Source organism: Mesoplodon bidens (assembly GCF_964165515.1).
Source record: "Mesoplodon bidens genome assembly, chromosome: 2".
Classification (NCBI taxonomy): domain Eukaryota; kingdom Metazoa; phylum Chordata; class Mammalia; order Artiodactyla; family Ziphiidae; genus Mesoplodon; species Mesoplodon bidens.
Window position 1 is genome coordinate 78,354,680 of NC_138177.1, and position 17,423 is coordinate 78,372,102.

Below are 17,423 nucleotides of genomic sequence, written 5' to 3' on the forward strand. Positions count from 1 at the left end.
GCGGCTGTTTACGACCTTAGATGTATATATCTTAGATTCACATTTGTTTTCCCTCTTTTCTTTCCTCTTCCTCCACGTTATTAGAGCACGAGTTGATCAGAAAAATTAGATGAGACTTTGGCATTATGGCACTTCCTAATTGGAACCATGAGAGACTGCAGGAGGGGAAAAAGAATCAATGATCAGCTACCTGTGTTTTTAATACTATTCTCTTCCCCCACCTCTTTCCTGGGTAAAATAGGAGAGAAATGATCTGGAGTACAGCTAAATCATTTCCCTTTGGGAGAATTTTTTGTAGGTCTCTCTAAGATATATTTTCTCCTTGTTTCTGTAATCGCCTTTATACTATATTATAGGTCAGTGCACTTCGTAAACTGAGTTTGGGAAATTTAATGTTCCTGCAATTACACTTTCCATTTAACAGTTATACACTTTGCTTTTAGAAATGGGTTAGGAAACAGGCTACAGTTTGCTCTTTTGGATCAGTTAGGGAAAAGATGAAAGTCAGCTTTCTTGCTTTTGAAGTCATCTTAGTGACCAGTACATATGGGATCAGAGGCAAGGAATCTAGCAACAACTGTATTAGTGCTTGAAAGGGATTTCCTTGAATTCACCAAGCTCCATCTCTGTATTCCATGAAGCACATGTAGGGTTGGAGCAGAGGCTCCTACATTAAATAATAGGTGTGTCTATTCAATTTTTATTGATATTTATAATCCAGATATCATAAACCCTCATTTCTCCTTTGCTCTTTTCTCTGGGAAGTGTTAAGGGGTGTTGAGTTACGGGAAGAACTTGTCTTTGCACCCCCTGGATTATTTTTCTCAAATACCAACCAGTAAGATCCCAAAGAACTTGAGAAAAATTGTTCCCTGATCTGTCTACTTTTGGTGTTAAAGTTTTACTTACCTTTTAGTACTTTTTATGTATTTTATATGTATAATTTTATACAATTAAAAATAGATTTTTGTCTAGTGAGCCAGATTGATTCTTTCTTGAGACCTGTGTATCAGAGGAGCTCCAAAATGACCCTTTCTTTTACATATATATGAAAAAAGAACTTTTCTTAGTTATTTTTTGGGTGGTAGAAATAAGGTTGTACTGCTGGGGGAAGGCATCTGCCTCTGCTTCTCCAGACATTTGAGGAGGCTGAACTTTGTTCTTGGCCCTTTCTCCTGAAGCTCTACCCATTCCACTGGCAATCTCACCCACTATCATACAATGCTCAAAACTATTCCTCCCACCCCAAACTGTTTTGAGCTTTTACATCTATATTTCCACATATTGGACATTACCATCTGAATGACACAAGCTCTTTGAACTTACATATCTAAAATAAAACCATTTCTCCCTACGTGCTCCTCTTTGACTCCCCAGATCTGCTATTGAAATTATTATCTGCCCAGCTACCTAAGCTAGAACCTCAGAGCCATCCTCAGTGCCTCCCTATTATCATCTAATCAGTCACTTACTGTTGAGTTTACTTTCTGTACAAACTTCCCAATCTGTTTTGTCCATATCTACTGTCTTAGTTCAGTCCTTTATCATCTCGGGGCTGGTCCACTGCAGTAGCTTCCTAATTAGTCTCTACCTTCATTCTTAACATCCTCCACACTACTATCAGATTTCTTTCTAAAATATTTATGACTGTACCACTCCCTTGCTTAAACCATCACTTAGCTATCTGTACCTTTAGCAGCACTTCCCAAATTTTATATGTGAACCCTTGCTATTATCTGAGAAGATTTTAGGTGGTACATGGCCAAACATTTTTCATTTTTACTAGTTATGCTTTTAGCTGAATTTGTAATAGAAAAATATGTTTTCCATTTATGGCAGTGATATTTAAATTTAGTGTAAATTTGTTTAAAACGCCAGTCTATTTAAGGAAAAAACACAAATTGAAAATAGTATGGGGACTATTTGCAAATGTTAAAAATTATGAATACTAAAATATTGAATTAGAAAAATTTCTTGCCTATAGGGTAAGTTCCAAATCCTTAGCATGACATACAGTTTGGCCCTAAACTATATTTCCAGCTTTATTTCCTGATTACACAGCATCAAGCATATAGAATTTCTTGCCATTCTGATATTCATTCAATAATATTTACCAAATGTCTACTATGAACCAGGCACTGGTCTAAACTTTGAGGATATAGTTGTACATAAGAATCTCTGCCGTAAGGATTATATTCTAAGGGGAAAAACAGAAAATAAACAAGTTATAAAGTAAACAAGGTAATTAAAGATTTGAATTTAAGTTCTGTGAAGGAAATAAGAATGAAAGATAAGAGAAGACCCCTCTGGGTGACAGTAGTATCTCAGGGAGACCTACAGGACGGGGTTGAACTAGCCGTGTGAAAAGCTGGAGCAAGAGCATCAGGGACAGAGAGCTACAAAAAGTCCAGAGATGGGAGAGAGTAGAACACAGTTGAGGGAAAGTATAGGGAGAGCTTAATGGGTGAGAGGGAAGAATGGTGGTGGAAGAGTTTGGAGACATAGGCAGAGCAGGCTGTGTGAGTCTGAACTTTATTCTAAGTGCAAAAATAAGTAAGGGTTTTTAGTAGAGATGTGACCAACTGATTTTTTAAAAGATCACACTACATACTGCAGAGAATGGATTAGTGTATCTTAGTCTCACTACAACTCCTTTGCCAGGAAAACTACCCAGACTTAAAGGCCCAGTTTAAATGGAAGCCCTCCCTTAAATGCACTCTCCTTACTTCCCGTCCTATTAGAAACTTTCTTTGTGTTGCCTTAGTGCGTTGTGATGGCAACGATCACTTTCATCATGTTATAAATGATTGTTGATAAGGCAAGTATTTCCCCTTGTCTTACTAGCACCTCTTCTAATATTAGACACATATAGGCATTCATAACTGATTTAAAAATTAATAAGTGAATATGCAGTCCACTATTGTTTCTGTAAGGCCTACGTCAGATTCCAGAATGTGGGGGCAATATTTTCCTTGCCTCAACTCCTGGGTTTTTAAACGTGAAATATCTGTACTATCCTCAAAAAAGCTAAAGCCCCTATTTTGTTTAAAGCCATAATTTTTTAATTCCCAGAGGTGGTAGGCAGAGTTTGAGATATTTTTAGTTTTATTTTTTTGGCCGCGCCAGGCAGCTTGCAGGATCTTAGTTCCCTGACCAGGGATTGAACCCTGCCTGCAGTGCAAGCGGGAGTCCTAACCACTGGACCACCAGGGAATTCCCAGAGAGATTATTTTTTTAAAAAAGAAAAGTTTAGGCTTCTGTGGTGGCGCACTGGTTGCGAGTCCGCCTGCCGATGCAGGGGACACGGGTTCGTGCCCCGGTCCGGGAAGATCCCACATGCCGCGGAGCGGCTGGGCCCGTGAGCCATGGCTGCTGAGCCTGCGCGTCCGGAGCCTGTGCTCCACAACGGGAGAGGCCACAACAGTGAGAGGCCCGCGTACCGCAAAAAATAAATAAATAAATAGAATAAAAAAAAGAAAAAAGAAAAGTTGATATCTGTCTCATCAATCAACACGGACACCCAGGTCTGCTGATTTTCTGAGAGAGAAAGCCCGTGCTGCAGTACGTTCCAGAAACAGCTTTTTTAGGCAAGCATTGCTGACCGAACAATTTTTTTTTTTAATGCTTCCATCACAGATCCGGCTGCTCCTCGGAACAGTATAGGCCTGCAAGTTTTTAGAGAAAAAACTTTCTTCAACTTCCATTTCCTGGTATGGAATGAAAAGAGACGAAAAGCAACCCTCTAATAAAATTAGGCTGGGCTTCCCTGTCAGTAGTGTTTCTCGTCGTCTGCTCTAGGTAAGAGGAAGTCACTAACTCCGCCCACACCCCCAGCGTGTCCCACACAGGATTGCCCCCTTCTGCTCGCGACCCGCTCAAGATGACTACAGGAGCACTTCCGGTATCTTCCCAAAGTAGGCCCGCCTCCTTGCGTATTATTACCGCGCCGAGGGCAGGACTTAGAGTTAGTTTTTAATTGGTCAACTTGACTGGCGACCTTTCCCATCCGCGACAGTTTCCCGAGGAGCCAAGTGCTTGAGCGTCACGGACGAGAGTTAGAGCTTAGGCAAGATGGCGGACGTACTGGATCTTCATGAGGCCGGGGGCGAGGATTTCGCCATGGATGAGGATGGGGACGGTGAGGACAGTGGAGGCGGCCGCGGGAAGCGGGGAAGGTGCGAGAGAAGGACGTATTAGGAAAATACAATCTTTCTCCCCAGCAGGGAGGATGGGAGCCGGGGAACTGGGTTTCGGTTGGTTGGAGACTCCGCCCCCGATGGGAGCAATTGGGGGCGGGCCGGGAAGGGACTGAGCCTGGAGGTGGTGGGGTCTGGTTTCAGATAATGTCTTGGAAGGAGACTATTGTTGTAAATAACTATTATCTTTCTCACTTATTCTTTCACTTCTGGGGCTGCAGAGAGCATCCACAAACTGAAAGAAAAAGCGAAGAAACGGAAAGGCCGTGGCTTTGGCTCCGGTGAGTGTTTGTGGGTGGAATGGGGTCTAGAATGGCGAGAGCGACGAGCTTTGGAGTCCCCATAAAGACTCATGGTGAACAGTGGGAGGAGGGGGATTTCCGGTGATCTCCTGTGTCTTTCTAATAGAAGAGGGGTCTCGAGCGCGGATGCGTGAGGATTATGACAGCGTGGAGCAGGATGGCGATGAACCCGGACCACAGCGCTGTAAGTAAATGGAGCCTGTCTGTCTGTAGAGAATTAGGGGCCAATGAAATAAAACCCAGTAGGAATGGGGTCAGAGGTAGCTTAACCAATCTCTGTGGAGTCTGCACACACTCTACTTCTGTGATCTTGCTTGAAGTTTTTCTCTCATGTGCTCAAACAACCTCCCTCCCTTCCCAAACAGCTGTTGAAGGTTGGATTCTCTTTGTTACTGGAGTCCATGAGGAAGCCACGGAAGAAGACATCCATGATAAATTTGCAGAGTATGGAGAAATAAAAAACATCCACCTCAACCTGGACAGACGTACAGGATATCTAAAGGTATTCTGAGTGATACCCCATTGCTTCTCTTCACCCATAACCCTTAGACAGCATTGGTAGTTCTCCCATGTTTGCTGTGGTTGGCCAAGAGTAAAGTTGAAATAAAATGACTTTGGGAATTTATTTTGTTAGACATAGCAAAGAGACAGGCAGAAACAGACAGACAAGTTGTATATATAATAGGGATATATGATGTACATTTGTTGTTTAGAGTTTATGGATTTTTCTGTTTGAGTAAAAAAAAGCTTGATGGAATAGGAGAGTGTTGATAATCTGTCTTTTCACTTGGTCCAGGGGTATACTCTAGTTGAGTATGAAACATACAAGGAGGCCCAAGCTGCTATGGAAGGACTCAATGGCCAGGATTTGATGGGACAGCCGATCAGCGTAGACTGGTGTTTTGTTCGGGGTCCACCCAAGGGCAAGAGGAGGTAAAGTGGAGAGGGGAAACACTATCCTTGTGGAGGAAATATGAGCAAAACAGAATAAGGACATGGTATTATGTCCCTCTGATGGACCCTGCCCCTTTTCCTTCTCCCTAGAGGTGGCCGCAGACGCAGCAGGAGTCCAGACCGGAGGCGTCGCTGACCCATCCTCTGTTGTCCAGGTGTTCTCTCCAGATATGCCATTTGACTATGCAGCCTTGGAGAAATAGGGCTGGGGTGGAACTCACTGTGTCTACACTTAATCTCTTACCCTACCTGCTTAGTGTTTCTTTTGAGTTATGAATAAATGTCCAATTTTTGTTTTCTAAAATTACTTTCCTGTTCTAACATTGCAAGCTCTGAAGCACTATTTACAGTAAGACACTTTGGGTCACTGTGAAGATACTTCTTCCAGGGACTGAATTCTCTGTGAGTTTCTACATTAAATATAGTCTCAAGTCTCACCTAGGGTCAAAGTAGAAACACTGCTCAGTATTTCTTTTAGTTGGAAGCTAAGGGAGCAGGGGTACAAGGGAGATGTTCTCGTGATACTAGAGAGTAATTATTCTGTTCTTATATATGCTCTCCTGAGCAAATGGATGTCATAGGAATGTCTCGTTTCTCCTGCCTTTCTTGCTGCCACATTTGTTTCTACTTTCATCTGTCTAAGGGCCTGAATCTCCTGTTGGGGCATTCTCCCAGAACCTCCTTCCCTGGAGGAGTCTATACTAAGTTCTTGGTGCCCTCTTCGGCAGCCAAGGGTGAAGGCCCCATAGAGGAGAGGATCCAGAGGAGCACTGAGGAGGCCAAAGAGGAAGAGGATGTGGCTGAGGCTGGGAGGCACTTCAGTTAGCATGGTGGGAGAGAACCAGTACCAAAGACCCAGCAGGTTATAAGATGTCCAGCAGAGGACGAAGGTCAGCAAGACAATCAGGGCCAGTCGCAAACCCTGAAGATGAACATGGGGGCGATTGTCTAAGGAGCGGCGGAGGGCAAATTCACCGGCAGGGGCTGGGAACTTAGAAAATACACTCAAATTCAGAACCACTCAGCTTCTGAGTTGATGGATGGGCAGAAATAGTGAGATGGAGCTCTCCCCTTAAAAGGAAGAGAATGGTACAAGCCCTTTTCCCCTTCCCAACCTGGGATTATACGCTCCCCTCCCACCAGAGATTATGACAGACGTGCTGCAAAAGTTTCGATTGAGGTGCTGTGTTACGTGAAGCTACAAAGTCTATTTGAAGTCTTGTTGGTGTTCAAGAGCAAAGGAATACTGATCACCCTTCTTAATTCTTGCCCAGCTAACTCCACTTCAGAGAATGATGGCTAGTGGCTGGTTAGAATTGAAGGCATTCAATAAAGTTATGTGCAGCATCAGCTGCTAGAGATACGGTTAGCAACTCACTTTTGGTTTGATAGATAGCTATCAAATTTATGAGGCTAGAGGCAATAGTTTCAGGGTACGGGTTAGGGCCTGGGGGTTGGGGTCTCACCATGGTTCCCCTTCCTTGTCTGGGGACTGGACACTGAGGACAATGCGGCTATAGCAGACGGTCATGGCAGTCAGTGGCAGCAGAAAGAGACAGCAGAAGGTGAAGAGGTGGTCTCTTGCCATCAAGCCTTGAAGCTGCCTTTGGTGACACTGAAAGGGACTGGACCAGCTCAGCGGACGGTATGGAACAGGAACAGCTGGAGTGGAGTCAAGGACTATTAGAACTGGTCTACCTTTTCCCTCCCATGCCAACCTACCCACCAGTTCAACACTATCTCTTCCCAATTCATTCATTTTTTTTTAAATGAGATTGTTGAGAAAACTTGGGAGCTAATATAGTGCATAATCCCAATTCGTTCTTAATTTCCTGCAGTGCTGAGTAATGGTACATCCATGGTGCCATATTTAAAAGGTTAGGAATGTATCTTGAAAATCCCTATCTTCCTCTTAGGCTATGTTTGTTAAATCTGGGACTTAAAGAACCCTGTCTTCTCAAGTACTGTTCTAACATTGCATTTTATCAAAGGATATCTCTACCACCTCACCAACATTTTTTTTTTCCTCACCAACATTTTTAGCTGAAATTATTTTCCTGATGTGTCTGTGATTCTGTGGAAAAAAGAAATCTTGTGTAAAATGGGTGCTGCTAAAATTTCAGGCCATTTTGCAGTCACTCTGTAAAGTGACCTTTAGTAGTCGTTACAACTATAATGGTGAAACAACGTTTAATAAAATTTAACATTTTCTAAATGCTGTTGGCTGCCCCTTCTCCTTTTTGGTAAACTGCTAGGTTTTTGGTTTGAATCAGTAATGAGCATTTTTCAGTTGAGAGCTTCAGGGTTAGTACCTTGGTTTCAGGTAAGGTAGATTGAGTCACTACTAGTTTGATAAAAGGCAACCTTAGTAGGTATCAAATTTCTAGATACAAGGAAGGCATTTGGAAAGTGATTTCAACAGGCATGAGGGACTTTTAGGAAAGGTGAATAGTATGAGCCACAGACATACAATTTTATGAACTGCTTGGAGTTATGATCAGGCTATTCTGAGCTAGTTGGGAAGTGGTCTTTCCTCTTCCCCTATCTTGAGTCCATATGTTTCTGGCCGTTTTCTTGTGGGGTGGGGGCACGATTTTGCACCGTGCCTAGAAATACTTGACACGTTGTGAGAAGGGGTTTAAAAATAGGCAGGACAGGACTTCCCTGGTGGCGTAGAAGACTCCACGCTCCCAGTGCAGGGGGCGGGGTTCGATCCCTGGTCAGGTAACTAGATCCCACGTGCATGCCACAATTAAGAGTTCGAATGCCACAACTAAGGGGCCCACCTGCCGCTACTAAGACCTGGCACAACCTAATTAATTAATTAATTAATTTAAAAAATAGGCAAGTCTCCTGGACTTAAACTTTGGTCCATAGCCCTACCTCTGACTCTTTCCCTATTTTATGTGCAATTTACCACCTACTGTAGAAGTCTTTACCTCTGATACTTGAAAACTTGAGTCTACAAAAATAATTTCTAACTACACCAATATTCCCTTTACCATACTAACAATTTTTTATTGACACTAATATTTTAAATGCAACATATGGGCAATGCAGAATTTATACAAGAGGTCGCTAATTTAGAACCCAAAATAACACCTTTTGCACCTGAATCATGTTACCGTCAGTTTGCTATTGAAGCAAATAGAGATTGCATTGTTGTCGTCGGATTGTCAGGCTCTAAGAAAGGAGGAAATGCATCTTCTATTCCATAATCTTGTGGCCTATATGTTTCAAGTGATTTATCCAAAGTCATCCAGCTAGTTAGTGGTAGAGCCTAGACTCAGGAAAAACAGAGCAAAGTAATACAAATGAACAACAAAAGCAATCCTAATTCTAATTCCCAGTCCACATCTAAAATTTGCTTCATATAAACCCAACTATTCCTTTTGCACGGAGGCAACATGCTGCTTTTTAAAACTTTGGGTAGCAGAGGTCCTGTTTGCAACATATTGTTGGAAGCAACATTTTTTGTTTGTCTTAGAACTGCAGTCAGACTAACTGTTGTTAGTTATATTCCTAATATTTGAGGATTTAAGGATCAAATCTTAAATCTGACTCTGTAATGCATTATTCCAGAGACTGAAATTTTAGCCCTCTCCCTGACAATCCTAACCCTAGACTCAGAGATGCTGCTTTACACCCTCCTCCCAGATGGTGGTAGTGGTTTTGGTTGTTTTGAAGAAATTGCTTCATATTTAGCTTTTTTTTTTCTAGATTTCTAGTTCATTTTCAATATTGAGATTTGATTAATTGGTACTCAAGTTCAGATGCTCCCTTTTGTTCCAGTTTTGACACCCACAATAAAGCTAGAGTAAAAAATACAAATCTGATTATGTCATTCTCCACCTTTTACTCTAGTGTCTCTCCACTGCCCTCAGGATAAAGTACAAGCTTAATATTTGTGATCTGGTTCTTCCTTCCCCTCCAGGCTTATTATTCACCATTTCTAGTCCTCAACTTTAGCTGCAGCTACTTTGAGATCATCCACCCTCCACCTTCTCCAGCATTCCTCCTGCTGTAATTTGTCTTAACACCTATCTCTCAAGAATCAAATTGTAACATCTCTGGGAAGTCAGGAAGCTTTCCCTGACTGTCCAAGCGTGGGTCTTGGACAGTTTAGTTCCTTATGCTTACCTTTAGCATAATGCTTAACTGCATGCTGTATTGTAATTGCGTACTAATTTGACTCTGCACTAGTCTATAAATTTCTTGAAGGCAGGACTTTGTTGCTCTATCCTTGATAGAGCATTTGAACGCACCTGGGGGATGCACATTAGTTTCTGAATTGATGAATGAATGTACCACAAAGTTTTACCCAAAGCCCCTGATTTCACTGTCTTCTTAATGTCTTCCTGTATATGTTTCCACCATGCCCTAGAGTTTTTCTGCAATAATCTGAAGAAGGTGGGACTCGGAGGAGGCAAAAGGTGGAAGTCAAGTGTAGTAAAAACAAAGGCTCTTAACAGAAATACAAATTAACATGCAATGATCTTAACTTGCAAGAGAGATAGCAGAGGCCCCCACGCTGAGGATTAACGGTGACCACGGCCAAGCACACCCCTTGAATCCGAAGGCTCCTGTTGTGTACCCAAATTCTTATCCAGTCTAGCCCTGAGTTCCGACAAGTCACTCACCTTCCAGGCAAGCGGGAAAACCAGTACCCAGGCTGCTCCCAGAAGTTTCCTTCCAGTTGAGCGGGGTCCAAGCGGGTGGAGTACGGCTGCCTGGCGGTCGAGCCCAATGACCACAGGCAGGAAAGCTGCGGCATACATGGCCATTAGTTCAGGAACATGAGTGTCCGACATGCGATGTCCCCGGCCAGCCATTGAACAGTGATATTCCAGGTGGCATAACTATATCTAGGGTCATAACCACAAAAGTGACCAGTAAGTAGGCAGCTGCTAAATGGGCAGAGTCGTCTTACCGGAGAGGGGCGGAACTGACTGGGTTGCGGCCGTGTCACTGACCACAGCACGGCCAGGTTCCCTCCAGCCGAAGAAACAAACAGCAACAGTCACTCCCACTCGGACCTTGGCGGCAGCTGAGAAGGTGAGCAGCTCTGCGACCTCCACCTCTACTCCTGATCCCGCCCAGATCTCCTCCCCCGCTGCTGACCCCCAAGGGGTGCCGTTGCCTGCCGACATGGTGACCTGGAAGGGAAAGGGGTAGGGGGATGAAGTGTGGGTTTGAAGAGGTTAGCTGCGTCCACTGTTTCTTCTCTCTCCTTTTAAGGATATGAGTTGGTTATTTTGCGAATTTCGTCCACTAAAGCCTCTGTCTCTGGAGACTCTCCTTCTGTATTCTGGAGGTTACCTGTCCAACTCTCAGGGTCCTGCAGGGAACAGGGATCTGGTGCTGGCTTCTACTTCCATAGACTTCTTTAGCCCCTACAGGCCTGGATTCGGTCGGAGCGTGCGAGAGAGTGAGTGAGTGAGTGAGTGTGTGTGTGTGTGTGTGTGTGTGTGTGTGTTTGTGTGTTGGGGGTGTTCTGCTGGAAACACCCCAGGGTTGGGGGCAACTCTATTCGGTCGGAGCGTGCGAGTGAGTGAGTGAGTGAGTGAGTGAGTGTGTGTGTGTGTGTGTGTGTGTGTTGGGGGTGTTCTGCTGGAAACACCCCAGGGTTGGGGGCAACTCTATCCTAGCGGCCCTGGCGGGAGCACTGCGGCGCCGTCTCGCTACGCCCGGACTCCTGCAAGCCCCGCCCTTAGTCCAGAATATTTAAAGAAGAATGTGCCTCTGGAGGTGTGCTTAGGAAACAGAGATCATCTGATTAGAGGACAAGGCGACAGAGACACGCACAAAAAATACGCAGGTATAGGCCCAGAGACAAGGGCTTCTCGTTCTGAAATTCCGCTTCAGGGGCCGGTTCCACTCCCTTTATTTTCTGATGATGTTTGTCCCTCGCGCGGCACCGTTGGGTCGTCCAGGAGGCGTGACTAGGGGCGGGAAGTGGGGCGGGAGCAAAGCTGTGGAGCCGGGGCTGCCGCTGTCATGGACGCCTGGGTCCGCTTCAGCGCTCAGAGCCAGGCCCGGGAGCGGCTGTGTAGGTGCGGCCCGAATAGGAATGGGGGGAGGGCGGGCAGAGGAAGATCTTCTTGAGGCGAGGTCAGTTCACACTACGGGGGTCAAAAAGGGTCAAATCGGGCTACGGGGGCCCGGACGGACCGAGAGGGGCTGATTTGAGCCGGCCGTGAGGCCATGGTTCGTTTCTGCTCACGGGAAAGATGGGGAAACTGAGGCACGAGTGGGCCGGTGGGGAGGCCTCTCAGGGTTGCGTGTTCACCTAAGACCAGCACTTTCCTCACTGGGCGATGGTGGAATGAGGAGCGTTCGCCCCGTGGCAGATAGCGACCTGGACTCTTCCCAGAGCGGAGCAGGCACTCCGAAGTTCCCGTGTCCCCCCACCCTACTGTCACCCGCTAGCTCCTCTGCCTCCGCCTTGCCTTCTAGTCTCGATTCATCTCAAGGGCCTGGAAAATCTCTTAGTTCACCTATTTTGAAGAATAACCTGTCCTCCAACTATCCCCCACTCCCTCACATATCACATACATGCTCACACTGATGTGCTTGTGATGGACCCCCTGCCGCCTTCATTGTCCTCTTCAGGCCTTACATTATCAGATCTCTTACTTCCTCAATTCGAAGTAGTGCTTCCCAACCCCTTCTAGGCTCCTTTTTATTCTTACGCCTGTCTCTTCCCCTGGCCTGGAGGAGAAACAGTGAGATATGGCCATGAAGAGGAGGAAAGGGAATGGTCTCAAACAGGGGAAGGGGGATTCCATACTTGCCTTTTGAAGTACATTTTTGAGGGGGAGAGGAGGGAGGTCTCCACCTTACCTTACCTCTTTCTCCTCTCTCTCCTCCAGGGCCGCCCAGTATGCTTGCTCCCTTCTTGGCCATGCACTGCAGAAACATGGGGCCAGTTCTGAGTTACAGAAACAGATTCGACAACTGGAGGGTCATCTGAGCCTAGGGAGAAAGCGTAAGTAATTGTGCCTTTCCTTTTATTACCTCAACGCTTCCTCCATCCCCAGCTCTTCTTCCTTAGTCCCTCCTTGTTTTTGACCTTCTCTGCCGATTCTCCCTCATTTGCCTCTGCCCGTATCCTCTGCAAGCCTCCCGATTGAGGTGAGAGAGCAGGTGTAAGAGTAATGAAGGATTGGGAAGAATGAGGCAAATTTGAGAAAACTAAACTGGGACACAAATTAATAAAAACGATGTAAAAAAATTGAACTATTTCTACTCTTTTTAAAAAAAAATGTTCATTATTGTTTCTATCACTTGCTTGACTTTCACTCTCTTGCTTTCTCTCTTTCTCTGTGTCTTGCTCTCTGTTTGCCTCTCTACTTTCAAATCCTTCCTTTTCTTTGCTAATCCCCACAAGTTCTACGCCTCGGTAACTCAGCAGATGCCCTTGAGTCGGCCAAACGAGCTGTGCACCTATCAGATGTTGTCCTGAGATTCTGCATCACTGTTAGTCACCTCAATAGAGCCTTGTACTTCGCCTGTGACAATGTCCTGTGGGCTGGAAAGTCTGGACTTGCTCCCCGTGTGGATCAGGAGAAGTGGGCCCAGCGTTCATTCAGGTTTGATATCCTTTTATCCTACAAGACCTATCGTATTCTCCATACTGCATAGCTTGCCTTTCATAAGAGAATGATCTTTTAGGGTCTTCCCATAATATACCCATCTTAATCACTTGGCTTCTAACCTTCATTTAGATCTTAAACCATCAGAGAATAATGAATGGGGGCAGATGGAAGACAGATGCTCTTTCATGATGAATGACTAAGATCGGACAAGACTAGATATTCATTGCATTGCTTTAATTCCGCTTTTGTCTCTACCACAGGTTTATGCCCCTCACTGCTTACTCATTCATTCATGCATTCTAAAAATACTTAGTAGCTGCTTACTGTGAGCCAGGGAATAAAGCAAAGAGCCAAAGAGCTGTAGTTCCTGCTCTCATGAAGCTTCTAGTCTAGTGGGGGAGTCAGATATTAAAACAAATCATCACCAAACCAAATATTTGTGGGAAGTACAGGGTGTTAAGAGATATATAACAGAGCGAGCTAATTTCGATTGAAAGATCAGAGAAGAACTCTTAGAGAAAATTAAATTTTATTTCAGACCTGATGTCTGAGTAGAAGTTATACAAAGCAAACAGTTAGCAGAGAAGACCATTCCAAACAGAAAATAGCTCATTCTAAGGCCTTGAACCAAGAAAAACTTCATGGAATTAGAGCAGTAGAAAGAAAGCCAGTGTGGTGGGTGGTATTGAGTAAGGGCATAAGTTCAAACTGGACAGGTAGACATGGGCCAGATCATTCATGCAAGGACTTCTAGGTAATGGTAGGATTTTTTTCATATAGTTTTGTTTAAATTTTATCCTAAGTACAATGGGTTCTAAGTAGGGGTGTGACATGATTCAAATTGCATTTAAAGAAGATCCCTCTTGCTGTAGTGTGGAAAATGGATTGCAGTAATGCTAAAGAGGGGAAGATGCCCTAATATGGCCAAGAAATGATGTTGGCTTGGACTAAGGAGCAGGCTGTAATGAAGGTGGAAAGGAGTATGATTTGGGAATAAAATGATCTCTATACATATTATTTGTTTCCCTATGATTTGCTTTGTTATTTTACATTATATTAGCATCTTTCCATCTCCACTTATGTCTCTCTTTTCTCTTCATCTTTCTCAGTGATTACAGTTATAACAAGACTTATGGTGTATGAAGGGTGGGGGCAGAGGCATGGCTGGAGTGGTATGGAAAAGCAACTCCCTAGAAGAGTTTATATGCCATGTTTATACTTTCATTCAGTAAATATTTATTTGGCTCTTACTATGTGCTAGGCACTGGTCTAGACAAAGGGATACAGTGGTAAAGACAAACAACATCCCTGCTCCTATGGAGCTTACATTATAATGGGAGGGGACAAAGAAACAATAAATAAGAAAAACATCAGAGAGTGGTAAGTGCTGTGCAGGAAATTAAAATAGGGTCATGTGATAGACAGTAAATGGCTTGCTACTCTAGAATCGGGGGTCAGAGAAGGCTTCTCTGAAGAGGTGACATGTAAGCTCAGACCTAAAGTGCAAGGAAGAGCCAGCCATTTGAAGATTTTGGAGAGAGATTATCCCAGGTTGAGGGACGAGGTAGTGTAAAGGTCCTAAAGCAGGAACAAGCTTAATGGGATCAAAATATAGAAAGAAACCAATGTGGCTGGAGCATAGTGATTGAAGGAAAGAATGGTACAAGACGGAATTAGAGAGGCAGGGTCAGATGTTGAGTTCTGTAAGCCTGTCTAAGGTATTTTATTCTAGATGTGATAGGAAGGAAACCATGGAAAGTTTTAAGAAAGGGTATAATGTGATTTACGTTTATGCCAGCTACTATATGAAACTAGATTCTTGGGGGTGGGGGACAAGAGTGGCAGTGGAGAAACCAGTTAAAAGACTAAAGTAGTAGTTCAAGCAAGAGATGATGGTGGCTTAGACTGTGGTGGTGGAGTACAATAGATAGATGTGGATTCAGGATATGTATTAGAGGTAGGGCAGTTATATTGAATACAGACCACTGTTGTCAGAATGGATTAAAAATCAAAAAACGTAGACTGTTCTTAAGGAATTTATAATCTAACACATTTGGCAAGCTAGGTGTCATTTTTTTGTTTGTTTTCTTTTAACAAAAGTATTGGATTTAAGTGGTCTATGTGTTTGAGTCTTTGAAACAACTGAAGGTGTTTTTTTTAAATAAATTTATTTATTTTATTATTTTATTTTATTTATTTATTGTTTCTGGCTGCATTGGGTCTTCATTGCTGTGCGCGGGCTTTTCTCTGGTTGGGGCGAGTGGGGGCTACTCTTCATTGCGGTTCACGGGCTTCTCATTGCAGTGGCTTCTCTTGTTGCGGAACACGGGCTCTAGGCGCGCGGGCTTCAGTAGTTGTGGCACGTGGGCTCAGTAGTTGTGGCTCGTGGGCTCAGTAGTTGTGGCTCGCGGGCTCTAGAGCGCAGGCTCAGTAGTTGTGGCACACGGGCTTAGTTACTCCGCACATGTGGGATCTTCCCAGATCAGGGATTGAACCCGTGTCCCCTGCACTGGCAGGCAGATTCTCAACCAGTGCATCACCAGGGAAGCCCTGAAGGTGTTCTTTAAAAAATTTTTGCATTATTGTAGTTCAAGTTGAATGTGTGTGTGCTAATGCGTTGCCAAGTGGACAAGTGAAATATGAGGTTGATCTTGGAATATTTCATGATGCTCATTATTGTAAGCCAGGATCTTAAGGTACACATAAACTCATTACTTACGGAAAGGTGGAATGACATTTCTAATAGTGGGTAATAACATTCACTTCTGGTATTCTAATATGTAATCCTTTTGCACTATGGGGGAAAAAGTTTAAATGTTCTGTTGGGTATGCTAAGTGGGTATATGTATCTCTACTGACCTTTCTCCCCTGTGTATCCCAGGTACTATCTGTTTTCCCTCATCATGAATTTGAGTCGTGATGCTTATGAGATTCGCCTACTGATGGAACAAGAGTCTTCAGCTTGTAGTCGGCGACTGAAGGGTTCTGGAGGAGGAGTCCCAGGAGGAATTGAAACTGGGGGACCTGGGGGTCCAGGGGCTCCAGGAGGAGGTCTGCCCCAGGTGGCTCTGAAGCTTCGGCTCCGAGTCCTGCTCCTGGCTCGGGTTCTTCGAGGTCATCCCCCTCTCCTGCTGGACGTGGTCAGAAATGCCTGTGATCTCTTCATTCCACTGGACAAACTAGGCCTCTGGCGCTGTGGTCCTGGAATTGTGGGACTTTGTGGCCTCGTGTCCTCCATCCTGTCTATTCTCACCCTAATCTGCCCTTGGCTCCGACTCAAGCCCTGATATTCTGGTACAGGATAAGGAGGGGATCTGAATTGGTGAGATGGAATTTTAGATTGTCCCCATGTACCGGCCTCATTCTAACTCCACTCCTTGGTTAAAGCTAAAATCCAGAGATTTGGGAGTAAGAGGAGGAGCTTTGGGGAAGATGAGGTGAGGAGAGGTGATTTGTTTAGTCACTTGGATGATTCACGTGTTCCGGTCTGCTGGAGCTTTTGTTCTTTTCCTCCTTCATTGCATTGTCTGTGTCTCTCTTGACTCTTTTTACTGTCTCTTAATTCTATTTAAGATTCTGTCTCTGTATCTCTTTTGTACCTTCTCAGTCCCCTGTCATAGGGATTTAATCAGCAGGATTACTTTTTGGTATGGAAGGTAGAAGGTATAGTCTATAAGGTTCTAACTGCCTTCTTCTTTTTCCTCACAAAGGTGACTTGTGGCCGTTATTTTCCCCTTCAGACTCCAGATTATAATTTTGAAGGCTTTATATCCCAGTGGACTCTTCCCACATGCACCAGAAGTAGTTTCATGCTTCCTTTTCCTCTCTCATGTCTACCTCACCAACCTTTCTCATGATTTGCCCTTACCTTTCCCTCCACTCACACCTGCAGGTTTCTGCTTACACTTTGATTTCAGGGCTTTGTTCTAGCCTTTCCATACCCCTTCTTTGCCTATCCAGAATGATGCTATGTTTAGCGTCTTGTTGTAAATACTGTACAGTGATTCTGTGTAAATAGCTGAGGCCCAAGTCCATGATGGATAGCAAAGCCTTCCAGGTTAGCAAATTAAAGATCAATTTGCTCATTGATGTTTGGTCTGGTCCCATGTGTTCTGGTCATCTGAGACCCCTGTTTCTGTCACTATGGTTTGGGTTTTCCATAGGATTAGCCACTGGCATTATTACCCACAGGCTTTTACTGAGCATCTACAGTATGTAGGGCATAATACTAAGTGGTAGAGATACAGAAAGCTAAGAGGCTCCATGGTCCCAACTTCAGAAGTTTATAGCTTAGTTGAGGAGATGGGGGTCTAATGTTAAAGTAATAATACTGGTTCCACAAAGCATACCCCACACCAGTTCATGGTTTATAG

At 44.2% G+C, this 17,423-nt stretch overlaps 2 protein-coding genes and 1 pseudogene across 5 annotated transcripts; 2 read left to right on the forward strand and 1 right to left on the reverse strand.

The window, feature by feature from the left end:
- The first annotated feature begins 3,988 nt into the window (after window positions 1-3,988).
- RBM8A (RNA binding motif protein 8A) lies at window positions 3,989-5,756 on the forward strand. 2 transcript variants are annotated; one of them, XM_081224079.1, is made up of 6 exons: window positions 3,989-4,138; window positions 4,418-4,477; window positions 4,608-4,682; window positions 4,864-5,000; window positions 5,295-5,431; window positions 5,543-5,756. In XM_081224079.1, exons 1-6 carry the CDS (start codon window positions 4,072-4,074, stop codon window positions 5,586-5,588), a joined length of 522 nt encoding a protein of 173 aa, XP_081080205.1. In that variant the 5' UTR covers window positions 3,989-4,071; the 3' UTR covers window positions 5,589-5,756. The 2 variants fall into 2 exon arrangements, with proteins under 2 accessions (XP_081080205.1, XP_081080204.1); XM_081224078.1 differs by having other exon boundaries at window positions 3,996-4,138; window positions 4,605-4,682.
- Window positions 5,757-5,889: 133 nt separating this feature from the next.
- On the reverse strand, window positions 5,890-11,243 carry LOC308611924 (gonadotropin-releasing hormone II receptor-like; annotated as a pseudogene). Its single transcript, XR_014017862.1, has 4 exons — window positions 10,772-11,243; window positions 10,093-10,608; window positions 6,919-7,114; window positions 5,890-6,436 (listed from the first exon to the last, which is right to left on the reverse strand). The product of XR_014017862.1 is annotated as a gonadotropin-releasing hormone II receptor-like (transcript).
- A 105-nt stretch (window positions 11,244-11,348) lies between these two features.
- On the forward strand, window positions 11,349-17,137 carry PEX11B (peroxisomal biogenesis factor 11 beta; the record flags this gene model as incomplete). Of its 2 annotated transcripts, none has more annotated exons than XM_081224076.1 (4): window positions 11,349-11,563; window positions 12,325-12,440; window positions 12,843-13,044; window positions 15,932-17,137. In XM_081224076.1, the coding sequence occupies 4 exons, from the start codon at window positions 11,349-11,351 to the stop codon at window positions 16,335-16,337; spliced, it is 939 nt and encodes a 312-aa protein (XP_081080202.1). In that variant the 3' UTR covers window positions 16,338-17,137. The 2 variants fall into 2 exon arrangements, with proteins under 2 accessions (XP_081080202.1, XP_081080203.1); XM_081224077.1 differs by having other exon boundaries at window positions 11,410-11,505.
- Window positions 17,138-17,423: the final 286 nt, after the last annotated feature.